Here is an 18,775-nt window from a genome sequence, read left to right as displayed (position 1 = left end):
TGGGTGGCCTTAGGGGTCCATGACTTCAGGGCCCTGACAACTGAGGGCCCTGGGATGGCAAGATTCCACAGACTCCCCTGGCCTCCTCCCAGGTTCTTGGAGGGATCTGTCTTTAGCCCCTCCACTGCCTCCCAGGGTCCTTGCTCCTGTCCCCTGCTCTAAGCACCCATGTCCCCCTCAGGCTCAGCATCTTTGCTGCCAACTCTCAGGAGTAGAGCTGCCTCCCCGACCCCCGGGGTCTTTTGTATATAGACCAGAGTGAATTACTACTTTAGGAGGAAAAAAAAAGATCAACTAATCTGCCTTAGGTTTTTAAGGGTTGATAAAGGCTTGCTCTATTAACCCTCCCAGGGGCATGTTCATTGAATCGGGAGAGGAGAATACTTTAATTAAAAGAAATTCCCAATGGCGGGATCTCTGGAATCTTGTCAGGGCAATGAGGCAGAACCTTACCTTTGGGAAGGTGGTACCTGTCCTGCTGTGTGTGAGAGGGACCCGTGATGATGGGGTGACCTCTGTGGCTGTCCCTTTTTGTGATCTTTAAAGGGACTTGGATTTAGGCTGCAGGTGAGGGGACTCAGTGAGAACTCCGGATTCTGTGACCGTCCTCCTCCACAGAGGCTACAGAGTCAGAGGCCTGTGGAGCTGGAGGCAGCTTCCCAGTCCTAGAGGATATTTTATAGGCGGTGACCCTGGAAATTATGGAAGCCCCTCCGTATTATGCCCAAGTCCCCTGTTGAGCTGGGGGCTTGATCCCTGTGAAAAGCAGCAGGCCTGACTTGTAGCTGGAAGGACTTGCATATATCCGGCTGATGTGGTTGGAGACACATGTGTGAACCATAGAGGTGTTTGGGGATAGGACCCTCCCTTCCCCCTGGGAATCCATAAGCCCTGGGCTTGATGGCAGTAATTGTGAGGAGGATGGCTGCATCTCAGAAGGGCACTCAGGCCCAGAAGAATACCGCGGACCCTGGGGAGCCCTACCTTCTGTCCTCTTGCTAAAAGCTTAAGACATACACACACTCTCCTTGGGAAAGTTCCTGAGCTTGAGGAGAGAGGATTCATTTCTTATATCTAGGCTGGTGGGGAGGGAGGAAGTAGAAAGTCTGGCTAATCTTCACTCCCTTTCCCTGCTTTTAGACCAGACACCCCAAAGTTGGGGCATTGGGGTGGGACCCAGGCAGTGAACTGGTGGGTGGTCCCCAGCCATGAATCTGTAGGGGCCATGCCTGGTTTCAGTGAGAATCCAGTCTGAAAGGAAATGGTCCCGGAGGGCAGGAGACAGTGGGTGGCATTTGGGGGATGCTTGCTGTGTGGTCCCTGCCTGCCAGATTTCCACGGCCAGTCCTGATCAGTCATGGACATGGGCCTCCTATTATGGGTGGCCCAGTGGTGCGGCAGGAAGACAGAAGAGCAGGGACCTCAACTATTAAGTGGGTTTGCCTGCCCCCCGCCCCGCCTTCCCAGCTCAGCCTTCTAAGTGGAATTTTTTTAGAGGTTGTTCCAGGATGAGATTGACTTCAGCAGCTTGTTGAATTAGGCACCCTGAGCAACATCAGGACAAACGCCTTGGTTTCTTTCTGCCCAGTCAGGGATCAATAGCAAGCTGAGCATACGTGACCCTGACCAAACCCAGCCAAACAGGAGCACATTTGGGCTCTTCCAAATTGCCTTTAATGAAGTCATAGGTAGCAGGATATACAACGCTGCTCAGATACACAGCACAGCAGGGTCTCCGTAATAATTCCCCCACATCTTGGGGAAAAGGGTATACATATTTATGAACATTATTTAAAAAAAACGGACTCCTCACAACCTTCTCCAGGAGCTAGAGCCCAGGAGGACCCACTGGGGGTTCCTCTCCCGGAGGATAGGGGACAGGGGATGTAAGAGGCAGTCTCAGGGGAGGGACAGGGAGTCTCTCCGCAGCGGCCCCCTGACTTTGCTGTGAGCGTCCAGTGGTGACAAGCAGCAGTGAGGGAACCGAGGGGGCAGAGGCAGGGTTTGGCAGCTCTTCAGCACCTTGATGGTGAGTATCTGGTGGGATCCAGCTGGTGGCCATTGCCAGTGGGGCCAGAGAGGCAGAGGGAGCCTTCTTATCTGTTCAGGGGAGCAGACAGTCTGCCTCTCTGCTTGAAGAGAGGGAAGAGGTACGGTGGGGAGCCAGGAGCGAGGGAGTGCCAGGCGCTCTCATGTTCTTGGTGACCTGGGTGGAGGAAGCACAGTGGTTAGGGCTGAGTACCGAGGAGACAGAGTCAGGGGCAGTTAGGGATGTGGATGGAGATGCCTCCATTTGTAGAGTTCTAGGAGCGAATGGACACTGGACTTCCTGTTAATGGTGGTGGAACAGGAGGCACTTGTCAGTAGGATGACAGGGATACGGGGAGAGAGCTAGGGTTAGGGCATAAGAGGCATATAACGTCTTTGCGTCGTACTAGGGGCAGAGGACATGAGGAAAGGAATTGGGGGCCCCTGTAGGTTTTGCATTGAAAGGAGTATATGGAAGGCAAGGCTGTAAACGAGTCTGGGTCCTGAGTTTCTCATGTTTTTCCACTCATTAGTGGCTGGCTCTTGCTGTGACTTGGCCTCAATGTCTTTCTTTCCAAAATGAGGAGAATAACAGCTATTCTTCATAATTTATAGGGGAGGCATGGCTCAGCGGAAGTGACTCTTGTCCCTTGAGGAGTCCTACCAATGTTCCAGGCCACTGTTATTTACAATAGTAACCCCTAACCAGAGAAAGAGGAGGGGTTTGGTGGGCCCCACTATAGGACCTAAAAGCAAGTCCTGGGGGGAGGTTTGCTTTCCGAGCTTGGAGACCCTCACAGCCCTCCCTCCCACCTGAGATGCCCGCTCACCTCAGCGAGACCACAGCCACAGCGTCATGAACAGGTTAAACCCAGCCACTTTCAGGAGGATGACACGCAGCCCGATTATGAGCAGGTTGTAGAAGTTTAGGTTCATATCTGCCAAACAAGAGGTTATTGGCATGCATATCCCTTCCTAACCCTATTTGTATCATTCTTTTCAAAGGAAAACACGAGCTGCGCTCAATCCTTATTTTATGTCTGTCTCCCTCAAGAGTGGGGATGGGGCAGGGCTCAGAACTCACTGTAACCCCCTGGGTCTGGGTCCCTGGGTGACTAGCAGGTGCCTGAACCCCAAGAGGGACCATTCAGTGAAAACAACTCAGATGGAAATGGATGGGCCCAGGGCAGGTGGCCGGGAGTGGTGGGGATCCTGAGAGACAAGATTCTGCCTACAGGAATCCTGCTGCTTTTCTTGAAAGAAGGCAGAAGCCCAGCTACTGGCACAGAGGGAACACGCCCTCAGGAGGAGCTGGTGAGTTCAGGGCCCTGCACAAGCCAGTTGGAAATGTCACCGCTGGGCCACCGAGAAGCTCTCTTTGGTTCTCCAGAGACCTAGGAGTGAGTCATGGGGTTCTAGGAAACTAGAGACTCATCCTGAAAGTCCTCAGAGGGGGAAAGCACGTTAGAGATGGTGAGAGGAGCCTGGGGATTCAAGAATATTCCCATTCTTCCTAACGTCATTCCAGATCCATATATCCCTTCCCGCCTCTCCTATCTAGTCCGGGTGACCGTGGGTACATCTTGAAGCTGGGTTAGATACCTCTCTTACCTGTTTCGAAGCTTTTCTCTATCAAAGTGGCATTACAGGAAAAGTCTAAAAGGAGAAACAAAGACATTTTCTTAGAGTTGAGTGAGCCGACTCTCCCATGCCAGACCTTCTAGGATTTGGGCAGATGAGCCTCTGTCTACGGGTTTTCCATGTGCTCTCCTGGAGAGATCTGGAAGGGACTTGTTGCCTATGGACACCCGCTGGGAGGGCCCTGGCTTCTGGGGACTACTGCATTCACTTCACAAACGCTGCTTGTGCAAAGGACCTGTCACCCAACACAAGGTCACAAGGAACCATCAGACACAGATCCTGCCCTTGGGTAGGTTCCAGTCTGGAGTCTGAAAGAGGCAGTAAGACACCACACAGTGACAAAGTGCCATGAGGGGTATAGATGTCCTCCTGTGTCCCATGGAGTCACTTCAGATTTGTTCCTTTGTTGTTACCATCTCAGTGGATGGCACTCTCATCGACTGAGCGGCTTGGGCAGGAAATCCAGCCGCCTTCCTGGCTCTCCTCTTTCCTTTGCAGCCCTGCCTGGTTCTCCCTTTGAATCTGAAATCGTGTTGGCCACTCAACTCCCTTACTCCCCCTGTCCAGGCCCCCGTCATCTGTCTGTGGCAACGGCTTCCTTTCTGCTTCCACTCTTGGCTCCTACAATCCATTTTCCACTTGGAGTGCTCTTTTAAAAAAGCAAATTGGATGTCATTCTCCTACTTAAAACCAATCAATAGCTCCTCATTGGACTTAGGAGGGTGGCTGCCCTCTCGTGACCTAGCAGGCCCTGTGATGAGGCCCTTCCCTACTTGGTCCATCTCCTGGCCTGCTGTTCTTCCCCTTCCTCGCTGTGCCCCTGTGTCAGCCCTCCACAGGCCCCCCCTCTACCCTTGGCACAGCTGCTCCCTTCTTCTCCTTTAACATCTCATCTCCTTTAACTTTAATCCTAGAAGGTCTGGCATGGGAGAGTCGGCTCTCATCTCAGCATTTCCCCAGAGAGCCCTGCCCAGACTCTGTCCCTAAGTTGGCTGCTTCCTCCACCCCCAAGTTAAAGCACATGTTACAATCCGAAGTTCTCTAGATTTCTGCTTGCTGATGGATGGCCTCCCCCAACTGTAGGGGAGTTTGCTCGGGGCAGACCCCTCATCTGACTGACTTACTCCTTTACTCCAGCCCCTGGCACATTGTATATGCACAACCAATGTTCGTTGAGTGAATGAATGACTGGCTGAGGTTGCCTCTTTGGCAGAGAGACAGAACCAAGGGGAGGTATCTCGGAGAAAGGCATTAGACGGGGCAGTGAGGGGGCAAACGGCCTGAGCAGAGGCAGGGAGGTGGGAATTCGGGGCAGGTGAGAAGCCAGTGCCCTTCCCACCACCTTCTCCCCATCCCCTCTTTGCCTAGGACATCCTGGGCAGGATGGAGCTCCCTGGTGCTCAGTCACAGGAGTGGAGGGGCTTCGCTGACAGTGGATGAGGCCGAGACCACCCATCAGAGCAGCTTTTAGGGGAAGAACCAGGCATCTCCCGAGTGGGAAGCTTTGGCTGGCACAGGCACTGAGTCTGCTCTCACCTGAGCTGGAGTAGAATTCCTCATCGAAGGTCTCATTGCATTTAAAATCAGTGCTGGTGCTCCAGGCCAGGGCCCCATTGCTCTTGGAATTCATCGACCACATGTCCAGGACGGTACTGTTTAGCCTGATCATCGTGGACTCTGGGGCTTGCTCCTTATTGGTTTCAGAATCAAAATCGGTGAACAGGCAGACAGAGATGTTACTGGATTTAGGGCTTCTCAGCTGGTACACGGCAGGGTCAGGGTCCGTGATATCTGTGGGCCAAAAGAACCCAGGTTAGGAGATGCTCATTTCCCTCTTTGCCCCAACCCAGGTCTGAGGCCAGATGCCAGTGATGGGCAAGAGCAAGGCTCTGTGGGGCTGGCAAGTCACATTCTCAGGCTTTGGGTAGAAAAGAACATTCTGGAAACCAGTTCTAAGTGGACTGGAAGTCAGGGCCAGGCAAAAGCCATGGGTCCTGGCCAAGAGGTCAGGTTCTCAGTGGAGGCTCTCTGGCTGGCCTTGCCTGGCATTCAAGGAAACCAGAAATGCAGGGCTCCTTGATGATACTGTTCATTTTTTCACTTAATAGGAAAATCTTCCAAAGCACAGTGGGACTAGTAAGCAGCAACGCTGCTCTCACAGGACAAAGCAAGCCTAGAATAGAATAGAGGCCCAGCAAAGCAAACCATACATCTAGGAATCAGGGGTGGCCTCCCCCAAATTAGGCTGGGTGTGGACAGCAATTGGAGGTTTCTTATCGGCTGGCATTAAGATGAAAGATCGGTCACATCACAATGAGGAGATTTCTCCTTGGTAAAAGTTTTAGACATTAAGTCGGAATACCTGCCTCCCAGTCCTTGACCTACCATTCATTAGATCCAAGGTCTTGAGCAAGGCACATCAGCTCCCTAAATGTCAGGAAGTTCATCTGTAAAATGGAGACATTTTGTCCTCCATGGAAAATCAAAGGGGGAGTTTCTCTCTATAGAAACTGTGCCTTAAATTTCCCCCCAGGAAATAGGGGTCAATGGGCTTTTCCTTAGAGCTGAGAATCGTTCTTCAGTATTTCTGTAGGATTTTGTGTTTTTAATATAACTCTTGTTGTTTATTCTTTCAGACCTCCTGCCTTTAGAAGAGGAAACAGAGGTTTGCTGGGAGGGTTAACACACTGGGGCCACCCAGAGAGTTTACAGCAGGGTTGGGACTAGAGTTTCCTGCCCCTGTGGTTCTCTGCTCCCACGGCTCCCCACCCTGCATGCAAGGTTTCTCAGACCAGGGGTGCACCCCACTTGTGAGTCCAGACAGGGTGGCCTTTGCAATGCAGACTTCCAGCTGGACCTGAAATCAGGGACACCAGCCTTTGGCCTTGTCTTGGGTTGCTGAGTCAAGGCATACCAAGGGTATCAAGTCAAGGGTGTGGGGCTGTCCCTGGAGCAGCAGAACACAGATGGGTATATGGTCTCATGTGAGGGTCATCCAAAGCTCTGGCCCCGAGGAATTCTGCCTGTTCCTCTTCAATGTCCCCATATCTAGGGCTGGGGGTAGGGTCTGACATCACTGTGGATTAAGGCCCTAGGGCATAAATCTTTTATAGGGAGAGAAAGAGACCGAAAGCCATTATGTGCCACCAACATACCCCAATGGGTTTGTTAGTCCTCGATGGGAGTCATGGATGGGACTGGGAATGGGGATGTGGAAGGGTATGGAGGTGCTGAGAGAATGTGGTCTTGAGGAGAAGGTAGAGGGTAAGGTGCCACTAGAACAGTTTGGGCTTAGTGGGGGAAGAGGGGTTGCTGTGGGGGCCCGATGTTCAACCCTGAGTTGTGGTTAAACACTCAAATCAAGTTCTAGAGCCACTAAGTGTCAGGCTGGAGAAGGTCTAGCATGCTGCCCAATGTGATAGTCTTTCGCTACCTGTGGCTATTTAAATTAAAATGAATGAAAATGAAATCAAATTAAAATTTAATTAAAAATTAAAACTTCATTTTAAGAGTGTTGTAGCTGCCGTGTTGGACAGTGCAGGTTGATAGAACACTTCGATCATCCCAGAAAGTCCTGTTGGACAGTGTTGGTCTGGAGAGAGCTATGCTACAGAATATGAGATTTTTCAAGGAAAGGTACTGAGGGCTGATTGTGCGCCTTAAAAACCATCTTTAAGTCGGTGAGGATGGGAGGGTGACTCCATGAGGGAAAGGCCAATTTTTGCTCAATTTCGCTAGTGAGAAATCAACATGAAATAGCAAATCAATGAAGTCAGAAGACTTGAGATGATTTTTGCTGCTCCCCGGTCTCATTTTTACCAAGACTTCATTCATTTTTGGGCTTCCCTATCTGCATTTTTGCTGTTGTTTCTCCTGTCCAGCTTCCTTACCTCTGATTTCCTCTCTTGCTTCCCTCTCTACCCCCACTGTCTCCCCATTCTCTTTTTTTGAGCTCATCCTCCAAAGTACTTGTCTAAAACCTAGAGCTGATTGCATCATTTTTGTTCAGAATAATTCAGGGACTCCCTAGTGCCCACAGAATAATGTCCGAATTTCCTGGCATGACATCCAGGGGCTGTCATGATCTGGAGAGCTTGAATTTTCTTCTCTCAAGTCCTTTCTGTGCCTTAAATGAATAGAGCTTCATCTGTAGGCCCACAGAAAGAGTTTTCAGATGAAGACCTACTCATCTAGGGCACATAAGGGACTTGAGAGAAAAAAGTCAAGTTCACCTAGTGTCTGCCATGTAGTATGTGCTCAAGAAACAATTGTTGGATCATAAATGGCCTAGTAACCAACAGATTTGCAAAATTTCCTGCTTATCAGAACTTTTTGGTAAAAAAAGCTGGGTACTGATCCTTAAACTTGCTTTGTTTTAAGTCCTTTTACTTCCGCTCCCATGTAACTCTGGCACAACCATCTCTTTTTGTCTGAGGACGAGAAATGAATCACTTTTAATTTGGAGGTCTTTAGGGGTTCCTCTGCCAGAGCCCTGGGAGGAGACGCATCCTATCCTGTTCCACCTTAGCAACACCCATCCTTCCACTGATGACATTTCAGACATTGGTCTTAGGAAGACTGGATCAAGTTTCCAGTGTGGAAGTTCAGCTCTGCTAGATCCTAACTTTTCATTATAATTCAAAACTGACTGCAGAGACACATGTCCAAAAGCTCTAGTGCTTCCGACGCTTTGGGGGCACAACAGTGATTCCTCCCATGAAAGCTTCCCTCCCACGAAATCAGTGCTTTGTAGTTAGGTACTAGGAACCCGGAAGTGTTCCCACTTAGCAATCCTGACTCTGGGTCCCACTGAGCCTCTGGTGAGCATCAAGAAACAATGAACCTGGGTGGACTTACCAGGAGTTATGGAAATTCTGGTTCCTTTGCCAAATTTCAAGCGTGAGGCAACACCTTCATACCACACCTAATGTCTCCATTACAGAAACCCTTAGGTTTCGCCTCCTCTGAGGAATGGGGTAATCTACCTCATAAGAGCCTATTGAAGAAGGAGAGGGGAGGTCCCTAGGACATGAGGCATCCGGGAAGGGGCTGGCCCCCTCTCACATTCATATCTGGTCTCCATTTCTAAATTGGATACCCAGGTTCCTAGTGGCCAGCCTTGGCCCTAATTGTCTGAATTCTCTTGAAGGGTCTAGACATTTTATTTGCTTTTCCCTGCTTCCAGTTTATTATCAGATGTGTTTACTTAGGCCAAAATGCACATGCCTTATTCACATCCAAGATCCTGCCTTTTTTATTGTTGTTCCTTATGCTTGAAAGTCCCCTTCTCTCCAGTCTTTGCCCACACAGATCTTACCTATCCGTCAGGCCTAGTGAATCCTTTCTACTGCATAAAACCTTATCTGTCTAGGCCAACTTCCAGCTGTAAACTCATTCCTCTGAATCTCGATTGTGCCTATTGATGTCATCAATTTGTTCACACTGAAATAGTTTTCAGCTTGCTAAATTTACAGTAGTTATGTCCCTTTAGCTAGTTCTTATCCAATTTGGGAATAGGTCAGTCATCTATCTTAGACTTCTTTGCAGTCAGTCTAACATTTTTTAGAGTGATGGCCACATAGAAGGCATTAGAAAATACCCATTGAACGATTAAAGTCAAGTTTTAATGTGTTTGACCTAGAGAAACACAGATTTTCAAAATTGATAGTGATGGCTTTTCCTTTCACAGAGGCTTCTGTAAGACAATTCACTGTAACACATACAGTTAGCCTGCCCATAGTTAAGACTGATATTCCCAAGGAAAGGAATAGAGACACTCACTGGCCCATGGGATTGCAAATGGGGCCACCTGGGAAGACTCACCAGCTATTATAGACACTTGGGATCCTTTTCCAAATGTGAATTTGCCCACAGTTCCTGCAGTATTCACACTGCAGGTGACACCATTACAGAAACTCACAAAATCTACCTCTTGCTTCAGTAGAAGTACTGATCTCCTCCAGGGGACAAGAGAATCACACTTTCTAGAGTTAGACCTTCTGCTTGCTCTTTTGTGTTGAGGATTTGGTTTTTCAGCCCTTTTCCCCCTGCCCTATCCTGCTATAGTACCCTGTGATCTCAATAAACCAAGAATTCAGTAGGGCATAACCCCTGTCCAGGGCAGCGGTGTCTTGGATCTTCTCATGGAGGGCCCAAGACTATGTACTTATCACTTGCCTCATGATTCCTAGTCTCAGTCTAAAGATGTTTCCTGAGCATTGAATGCTGGATGGGAGAATTTCCTGGGGATGGGTGAAAAGAACCATTAGGAATCCTACAGAAAAAAATACCTGGGCTCAACTTAGCATCCTGGACAAAGAAGAATTAGTTGTCAAGGTTGACCCTTCCTCCACTTTACTTACTTGGCTGGACATTCTCTCTGTCTGGTTCATGCTCCAAAGATTAACATGGTACTCTGCTTCATTCCCATGGCAGCTAAGGTATTTGTAATATCCTTCTTGACATTAATCTACTGGAACCCGCCAGGCTGCGAAAGCACCATCCTAAAAGTCTCCCTGGGTCTTTGTTTCTTAGATTTTCTATTTCGCAGGGAAGCTCTTACCCCTCCCCTTTACAATAATGTAAACCTTTTTATAGCAAGGCCTTGATGAAGATGGGGAGAATAATAATAATAATGAAATTATCACTAGAAAAACACTATGAATAGTATAAGACTGATGAATCACAGGCCTGTACCCCTGAAACAAATAATACATTATATGTTAATAATAAAACAAAAACCAAAAACCAAAAAAGCAAACAAAACAAAACAAAACAAAAAACAAAGAAAGGCTATTATTCATTAATTGCTTGCTATCTGCTGGGCATTGTCTTATATTATTATGATGTGGTTCTTGGCATTTTGACGCTGCCGAAGTAGAGACTTTAGAGAGGGTAGGGCCAGAATTTCCCCCAGATTGTCCACCTGTCAAGTTTGCTGTGAAGCCCATACAATCCTGCCTCCGTGCCTTGATACGTCACAAAATATAACTGCCATTTAGGTAGGGGTCAGGGTCACTTTTTTCCCTGGGAGAGGTTCGAGACTCCTAAACTCCAGAGAAAGTTCTGGGAGCAGGTATCCCCATACCACGTCATTAGCTGCAACAAGGAATGCCACCACTAAGGGCTGCGATAGGCAATAAGAGGGAATTCAGGTTCGCCCATTAAGTCATTCCTTCCCCACAAGGGCACGTTGCTAATTTCCTGAATGTTCTGATTATTTGGTGCTGATACTTTAGGCTTTGTTTGAGAGTGCTGAGTATCTGGAATTCTTTCTACATTTCTGTAAATTCCGTAAAATTCTGCCTGGTCTTTCATTTACTCAATTGGCTCTTGGGACTTCTGTCTTTAATAAGAGAAATGGGAATGTTTTAAGTCACCAAGAGAGCTTATAGGAAATGGAAAACAAGTGTTTACTGTTCCCCTGAGTTTGCTGTAAATCATTGCCGGTTTTCTCACAGACAAGCCGAGGGTTACTTTTGCCCCAGACTTATCATGCGTGATCGTACTCACATGGGTTCACAGCCAGCCTGGTCCCAGCTCCAAAGATCAACTGACTGTAGCTATCAGACAACACAATAGCGGGGCGCTTTACAAGAACTCTAAGCTGGGCAGGGTCAGCCTTCTGGGGGCAGCAATGTCTTCTGTTCCCATGCTACAGATTCCTCCAAATCACTCTTTCCCTGACCCAAGAGAAAAGTCTGGCTCACCAAGTCCCAGTTTTTCAGCTTTTGGTGTAATAAGCCCACAGACCTTTCCCTCACAGCCAGACTGGAGCTGATCGGCCTTCCTGGAGGGTGGACACCCTTTCTGGGTTCCACACTGAAAGCGAAGGAGGAAAATTGGAGGTGTCTGAAGAAGAGCCAGGAATTAATTGGGAAATGAATCTGGAGGGGGAATTCAGAGCCCTGGCAATAGATGACACATCTAGGGGACGGCTAACTCCTGGACTTAAGGCCTGTGCAAGGCTCTTTTAGAAAGGCGTTCTGTTATTCCTTGAGGGCAGAGAGAGAGGCTAAACTTGCCAGCGGAATAGTCACATAAAGGCACAGGGAGGACTGCTTAACTCTGATGGTTGTGAGAATCAGGAATGAGTTACATACAGGGCCCCAGAATCTTTTTCTCCAGAGGTTTCTAAGATTAGGGTTGACATCCGTATGGGGAAAAATAAATCTCCAAAGTCTGAGAGTGGTTTAGACAGGTACTTCTTGGTGAGAGTTTCATAGAACTCTAGTCCTAAATTTTTCTGCAAAAAAGATTCTAAGCTCAAATTAGTTTGAAAAGTGCTGTTATACTTTATACTGACAAGCCATATTAGCTAATTTTAAAGGCTCTGAGAAGTCCTGCAGTGAAGAAATCCAGAGCTTCTCAAATTTACTTGATCTAGTAAACTTCTTTTCTTAAAACACTTAAACACTTAAGATCTGTGGAACATGTGGGTATATATCAATATAAATATATTCCTTAGAAGTCCCTTTTCTAGTTCCAAGAGTTTAAAATTCCATCCAAACTTTAATCCTTCAGTTTTCTGTGTTCTGAATCTGTTCTCCTGCCTGCTCCTGTGGACATGATTAGGGGTCTTATTGATTCTGATTATTTCTTTCTGATCATCACAAAACAGCTTCATTCTATTTGGGGAATTGCTGAACATGTAGTCAGCTGAAGAGTGAATTCTTCTGCTGCCATCAGGAACAGCTCGAGGGCAGGCACAGATGCAATCAACAGGCAGGAACCACAACGCTTCCTCACTTTGCAGAGTTTACCTTCTAGAAACAACGGCAACTTTAAATCTTTCCCAAATGTGAATTTACCAGTCTTCTTTCCACCCACCTTCCTACACACCTTGGAGCTGTGTACCTCAAAGAAGATTTTGGTCCTATGGGAGAAGTTTCCTTAGAACAAATGGAGGGAAGTTTCCTGGGTGGTCTCTCAAGTGGAGACGTAGACTTCCTATATTTATCAAGAGATGTTTTTCCTTTTTCCTGTTAAAACCCTCTTGTGCTACTTCCGTATCACAGGCATTATGGTTCTTACATGCACTGGAACTCTGGTTCTTGAAAAATAGCTTGGGTTTCAGGCTTTCCAAATGCAGCCTGGGAGGGAAGAGTCTTTGCTAAAATGCCCAAATGAACAGGTAAAGGCAGTGGACGTTTTCCCCAGAGAGATGGGCTTTTTCTCACCCTTGTGCATTTGGATGGATTCTATAATCTCCCATTTTGAAGTCTATGACAACTCTGTCTGTTGGGGAATACTTGCTACTGTCTAAAGCAACAGGTTCTGAATAGTTCCTACCTCTCTACTCAGGCCTTCCTTCACTCCCCTAGCCAGAAGGCATTTTTTCAACACTCATGTTTGGTGACACTTCTGTGCCAGACATTGGGCTGGGCTGTAGAGGTGTCAGGATGAAGGAGAGAGGGTCCTGGCCTCACTGAGCTTACAGGGCAGGGCAGGATGCATGGAAGTACCAGGGAACTAAGACAGGAGGTTGGGCATGCCTTCCTCTCTGTTCCCGTTGCAGCTTGCGTGGGTCTCCTCTACATTGTAACACGGAGCCCAGTTGTCGGTTTATAGACGTTTACCTCCTGGGAGATCCTGGCTGGCAGAGACTGCCATCTTTCCTTCCTTCCCTTCCTTTCCTGCCTGCCTGCCTGACTTCTGCCTCCCCTCCTCCCTCCCTCCTTTCCTCTCACTCCCATCTAGCATAGCGTTTAGAATGTAATAGTTGCTTAGTAAATATTTATTTGATGCAGTCCTGCTGTCTATCTTTTATTAGGACTATTTCATTTCTCTTTTGTGTTCTGTATGGTTCTCTTTTCTAAACTTTTTATTGTTTTTATTCCATTAATTAGGCTTTAAGCTCTTCCTATAGCTCTCAGTTAGATATGGAGTTTTGTGAGAGTGTGTCCAATGGCCAGTGTCTTTGGGAAGTTTAATTTCCCACCTTTCATGAAAACTCGATAATAACAAAAATATATTTTTTGGCATAATCAGTCATAATTTCTTTCCTGAAAAAGATCTCTCATCTCAAAAGAATCTAGAAGCAGCAAGAGAGTCTGTCTCAGTAATGATGAAAAGGCCAATACCCATGGGAAATTTCTAGCATTAGAAAATAAACCGCTATTGAGCCAGTGGCTGGAAATTAAAATTTCAAAACATTCAAGCCTCATGAAGAAACATGAGAAATTGGCTGAGAAAGTGCAGATTCATCATCTAAGAAAGCAGAGTAGGGACTTTCTGTGTCTTTGGCTAGAGTCTCAGTTCAGGCACTTACTTGGATGCACCTGGAGTCTTGTTCCACTCCCAAAAGTGAGTGCTCGGCCACCTGTGTCCACACTGTGGTATGATCTAGTACAAATACCTGCCCTCTGCCACCCAGGGTGGCTGCCCAGTCCCCTACAGGTTTACAGCACTCCCTCTTGGGGGAACAGAGCTTTTAAACAGCATGTTCCAGGAGGCCTGGGTGGCTCAGTTGGCTAAGCGTCTGACTCTTGATTTCAAGGTCATGATATCAGGGTCGTGGGGTTTGAGCCCTGCTGAGTGTGGAATCTGCTTGGTTTTCTCCCCCTCCCTAAGCTCCCTTAACTCCCCGCTGCCATTCCCGCCTGCTCTTTCCCTTTCCCTAAATAAATAAATACATACATACAATCTTAAAAAAAATTAAACAGCCTATTCTATGGTTTTGATGATAAATTTCTCTTTCCATGTCACTTCATGCCCAGTAGACAGTCCTTCTAGGTTTCCACTTCCCTCACTGCCATCCCTACATCCTGACAACCCAATTCAATGACTTGGTTGATCTCTACAGAAATGCCGAACCCTGCCTCAAGGCTGCCACAATCACCATGGCAAGAAGGCTCAGGATGGGCACACTGAGGACTAATTAGTGGCCTCCCAGGTCTGGGGTCTTCCTTCTCAGAGTATGGGGGGGAGGGGGGATAGCGCTCACAGTGATTAGCATGGATAACACGAAGACAATAGTCAAATAGAAGTCGAATAGATTCGAATTCCACTCATAACTCTCTTATTCCTAGCTGTGCAATCCTGGGCACATTACTTAACGGGAAGCTCTGTTTCCTTATCTGTAAAGTGGGCATGATGCCAGCTACCTAACAGGAGGATGAAATTGAACATGGAGTGAGAACTTCGTGAAAGACAGTAGTCGCTGGTGTATGCCAAGCATTCAGTCAATAGTAGCTATAATGTAATGATTCAGCAGTGCTCCACACGAAGGGCAAGACATGAAACTTTTTGCAGCTCGAGGAGACCCATCCCTTCCCCACACTCCCATCCAGCACCCCTGAGTGCCCCCACCCTGGCTGGGATGCTCTCCCATAGGACAGGTATTTCATGGATCCAGGGGGAAGTGTGAGAGAGAGTCTCAGCCATAGGGTTGACGGGTGGGGTAGACCCCTTAGCTGCCAAGGAGAAAGTTCTGCTTCTGAAACTGAACCAAGAGTAAATTATTGTTTTTTTCCCCCCCAAAACTTGAGGATTTGTCTTCTAAAAGTACTGTTTGCAAAACCCTTGTTCAGCAGAGCCTTGACCATGTCATTAGACCCAATGCCCTGCTAAGTTACTCCCGGACAACCAAGGATTCTTAACGACGGAGCAGACCACATCACGGGCTCTCATTATTAAAGTATCCTTCCATAATCTATTCCTGTCTACCACATTTCCCTTATCGAAATAAGAATTCTACAATACTCACAGGGATGAACAACAAGCCTGGTCCCTCTCCCAAATGTAAGTCTGTAGTTTCCTCCTGATACACACAGTGAGGAAAGCCTTTGATAAAACCTGTCTTATGTGACCACCATTGACCCACTGCCCCAGTGGTGTTGGGGCAACCATCCAGGGAAAAACCACTGGTGGACGCTCTGGGAGTTGCAGGAAATCTCCTGCAGCCCCTAGCCATAGAGTCAGGGGTGGGGGTGTCGGGAGCTGGGGGTGAGGGCTGAAGAGTGCGTCACCCTCCTTTACCCAGAACACTCGTACTCCTGTCTGCAGAGCAGTGGGGAGCAACCTTCCAAAACCGCCACACCCTGCCTGCTTCGCCAGGTCACTAAGGGTCTGACCCCACTACTCTTCTGTCAGATACAAGGGGCTTCAGAAAGGCTGTGAGGCTGGAGGGACCAGGAGGCATGATGATTTATCGTGCTGAAGCCTGTCTACCTCCTTTTCCTGAAATGCTGCTGTCCTGTCTTCCCCCTTCCTTAGCTCTTTAGAACTACCCATTCCTAGGCGTCTTCCTGTGTGAGGCCCAGGGGTTGGTCCCTGCATTTCTCTGGTTCCAGGACAGACTCCAAGCGGGATCCAGGCACTTCCCAGTGACTGGTGCTAGGCCAAAGCATCCAAAGCCCTTTGATTTTTTTTTTTTTTTAAATAAGCTCTATGCTCAACGTGGGACTTGAACTCATGATTCTCAGATCCAGAGTTGCATACTCTTCTGACTGAGCCAGCCAGGTGCCCCTGATTCCTGTATTTCTAATGACCTTGATTCAGACAGGGACTGGCTTTTATGAAAACATAGGACAGAGGAAAAAAAAAATCACAAGAGTTTCCATATAATTTTGAAATAGGGGAATACCAGAGACCATGCTCCCTACTTCAGAGATGTGGAAACTAAGCTCTCGAAGGCATGGCCTGGGCCAAGGTCCTGAACCAAAGCGGGAGCTCAGCCGTCAGCTCCTGGCTGGTGTGTGCTGCTGGCCTTCAGCTTACCACACTCTGGGCTTGAGGGCCATGTTAGCAAAGAGCTGTGTGGCTCTGCTGAGCTCAGGGCTGGGATTGAGGGGCTGGGGCTTTGCCCCTGCCCTGCACTGCCTTTACCATGTGGCCCAGGACAGATGCTTAGACACTGGGCCTCCAGATTCCCCTACAATAAGGGCAAGATGTCCCCAAGGACCCTTCCACCTCTCATGGTCTGTGGGTCTTTGTTCAGTTGGAAACCCAGCCTCAGGGAAGAGCAAGGCAGACTTTCACAGAGGATGGGAGCGTGGTCGGTAGAGATGCCAAGAGAAGCAGAGCGCAGAAGAAACAAGGGACAGGCAAAGGTTTGGGACAGTGACTGCCTAAGAACCTTAGCTGTGGCACTGATGAATGACATTGTATCTCCCCCCGCCCCCCCGCCCCCGCCATGGACGGAAGAAGTTGTCCAGCACTGGGGGTAGGCACAGTGGTTGCAGTGGTTGGGGGTGTCTTGAAGGGGGTCATTCGTAGAGGATGGCCCCAGCTTACTTACTTGGTATAACCATCACTTGGGTCCCCTTCCCAAAAGTGAGCCTGTTGTTCCCATAGCTACACTCTGGGTAAGTGCATTACAAAAAGGTCCTGGGGTTGTGCATGGTCTCATGGAGGACACACAGCCTTCTCTGGAGCTCTACAAGCTGGGGACCTGGAAAGGCTGATCTGCACATTTTCCCTATAATGCCAGCTCTGAGCCTGCCTAACGGGGTTTGGCAGCACCCCCCACCCACCCCTTTTCCTAAACACAGCTATCAACAAACAGCCTCTAGCTATTTCTTCTCTGGGAAAAACAGCCTTCACTAAAGTTTGTGAAAAACCTGCCTCCTACGGAGGCCAGTGGGTGTGTTTCTAAAGATACCAAGGCCAGGGCTAGGGGTTGGGGGAAGCATTTTCTCACCTCAGCGGCCATACCTGAGAAGGTATCAGTTTTTTGGGGGGACATATGCACGAATGTATTGCTAGAAAGAGTAGGAGCAAGAGCATTTCCAGTATGCTGCGCTGGGGCACATGCTAAAACCATGCCTCTGCAGGACGCAGTCACCTCTTCTTCTCTGGCGCTGAGCCAGAGTTTTGGTGACTCACGCCGGGCTCATAGCCTGTTTCTCTCCTCACAGCACTCAAGGATTCTGCCAAGGGGGCTTTTTGTCCTCAAGAAAGTCAAACATTTCAGCAGATAACAGACATAAATCCTTTTCCAGAAACACACAGGTAGAATCATGCTTGGTCTCTGCCAGAGCATGTGGACTGACCCTTGTCACCACTGTCCTGTCCCCAGCCAGTGGGGTCCCTGCCAGGCCCCTGGGCATGTGCGTGACCACATACAGTAGCCATCTTGTCACCCTCACATCTGCATTGTTATTGGACTTTTAATATGTAAGTGGTGTTTCCCTGATGGACTGGAAGTTCCTGAGAACAGGGGCTTATGCTTCTTCTTTTGTTTCTTTCTTTGTTTTAAAACCAACTATGGTCCCTGGCTTATTGATGATACCCAGTAATCACTGAATGAATTGAACTGATTTTTACTGGGCACAATTATTGGGACAAAGAGGCCAGTTTTGGGAGAGGCTAAAAGCAAAGTATACGCTGGGTAAACATGAGCTTCAAAATTGAAGTCCTTAGGCAGGAAAAAATCAAGCAAGCATTTCTAAGACAGATAATAAGGAGGCAGTGTAAAACCCCAAAGATTGTGAGGTTTATATTGACCCTCAACAGAGAGGGGGCAACTGAATGAACAAGCAAGTTACTTGGTTCCAAAGGAAACTCAAGCATTTTTCTCTTAATATCTCAACATGACACTGATTCTCCTTAAAGGGTAAGAAAAATAACATGGCAGAAAATACATATTCTGAGCTCGCAGCATTGTTATGATCAATAATAACAAAGCAGTAGTAGTAATAATGACATTCTATTATAGTCCATGCTAAATTGCCACATATAAAATGTAAATCCAATATTGCAGGTGGGTTTACATATTTCTGGAGATCTGACTTACTTGGGCTGATCAAAAGTTGGGTGCCGGTTCCAAATATGAGCTTCTGATAGCCTGTGTTCACACTCTGACATAACCTTATACAAAATGGTACCCTGTAACTGAACCCTAGTCTGGGATTCCTATGTTACGCAGAGGTCAAATACCAAGCATGTTCCCACATCTGTGTGCATGTGCCAAAGTGGGAGGAGGTGTATAATTTTACTGTTTAACTTTCATTTTCCTAAGACCAGCAGAAGATGACAAGAAATAAGGCAGAACCCAATAGAAGATTCTGCTTTATATACATTAGATTATATAAGAAATGTTGTACAAAAAAGGTCATGAAAATTCAGGTTGAAAAACTCATTCATATAATTATAGACTTTCAGT

The 18,775-nt window shown here is 47.7% G+C and overlaps 1 gene segment (V, D, J or C); it reads right to left on the bottom strand.

The window, feature by feature from the left end:
* Positions 1–1,651: 1,651 nt before the first annotated feature.
* Positions 1,652–18,775, bottom strand: part of LOC116591095 — a 221,539-nt gene continuing 204,415 nt past the window's right edge. Inside the window, 4 exon segments of the C gene segment in view lie at positions 1,652–2,206; positions 2,859–2,966; positions 3,640–3,684; positions 5,206–5,460. Coding sequence covers positions 2,860–2,966; positions 3,640–3,684; positions 5,206–5,460 — 407 coding nt within the window.

The sequence above is a fragment of the Mustela erminea genome, chromosome 5 (assembly GCF_009829155.1).
Source record: "Mustela erminea isolate mMusErm1 chromosome 5, mMusErm1.Pri, whole genome shotgun sequence".
In the NCBI taxonomy this organism is placed as follows: domain Eukaryota; kingdom Metazoa; phylum Chordata; class Mammalia; order Carnivora; family Mustelidae; genus Mustela; species Mustela erminea.
The sequence above is the reverse complement of the archived record's forward strand: the minus strand, read 5'-3'. Positions and strand labels throughout refer to the sequence as shown.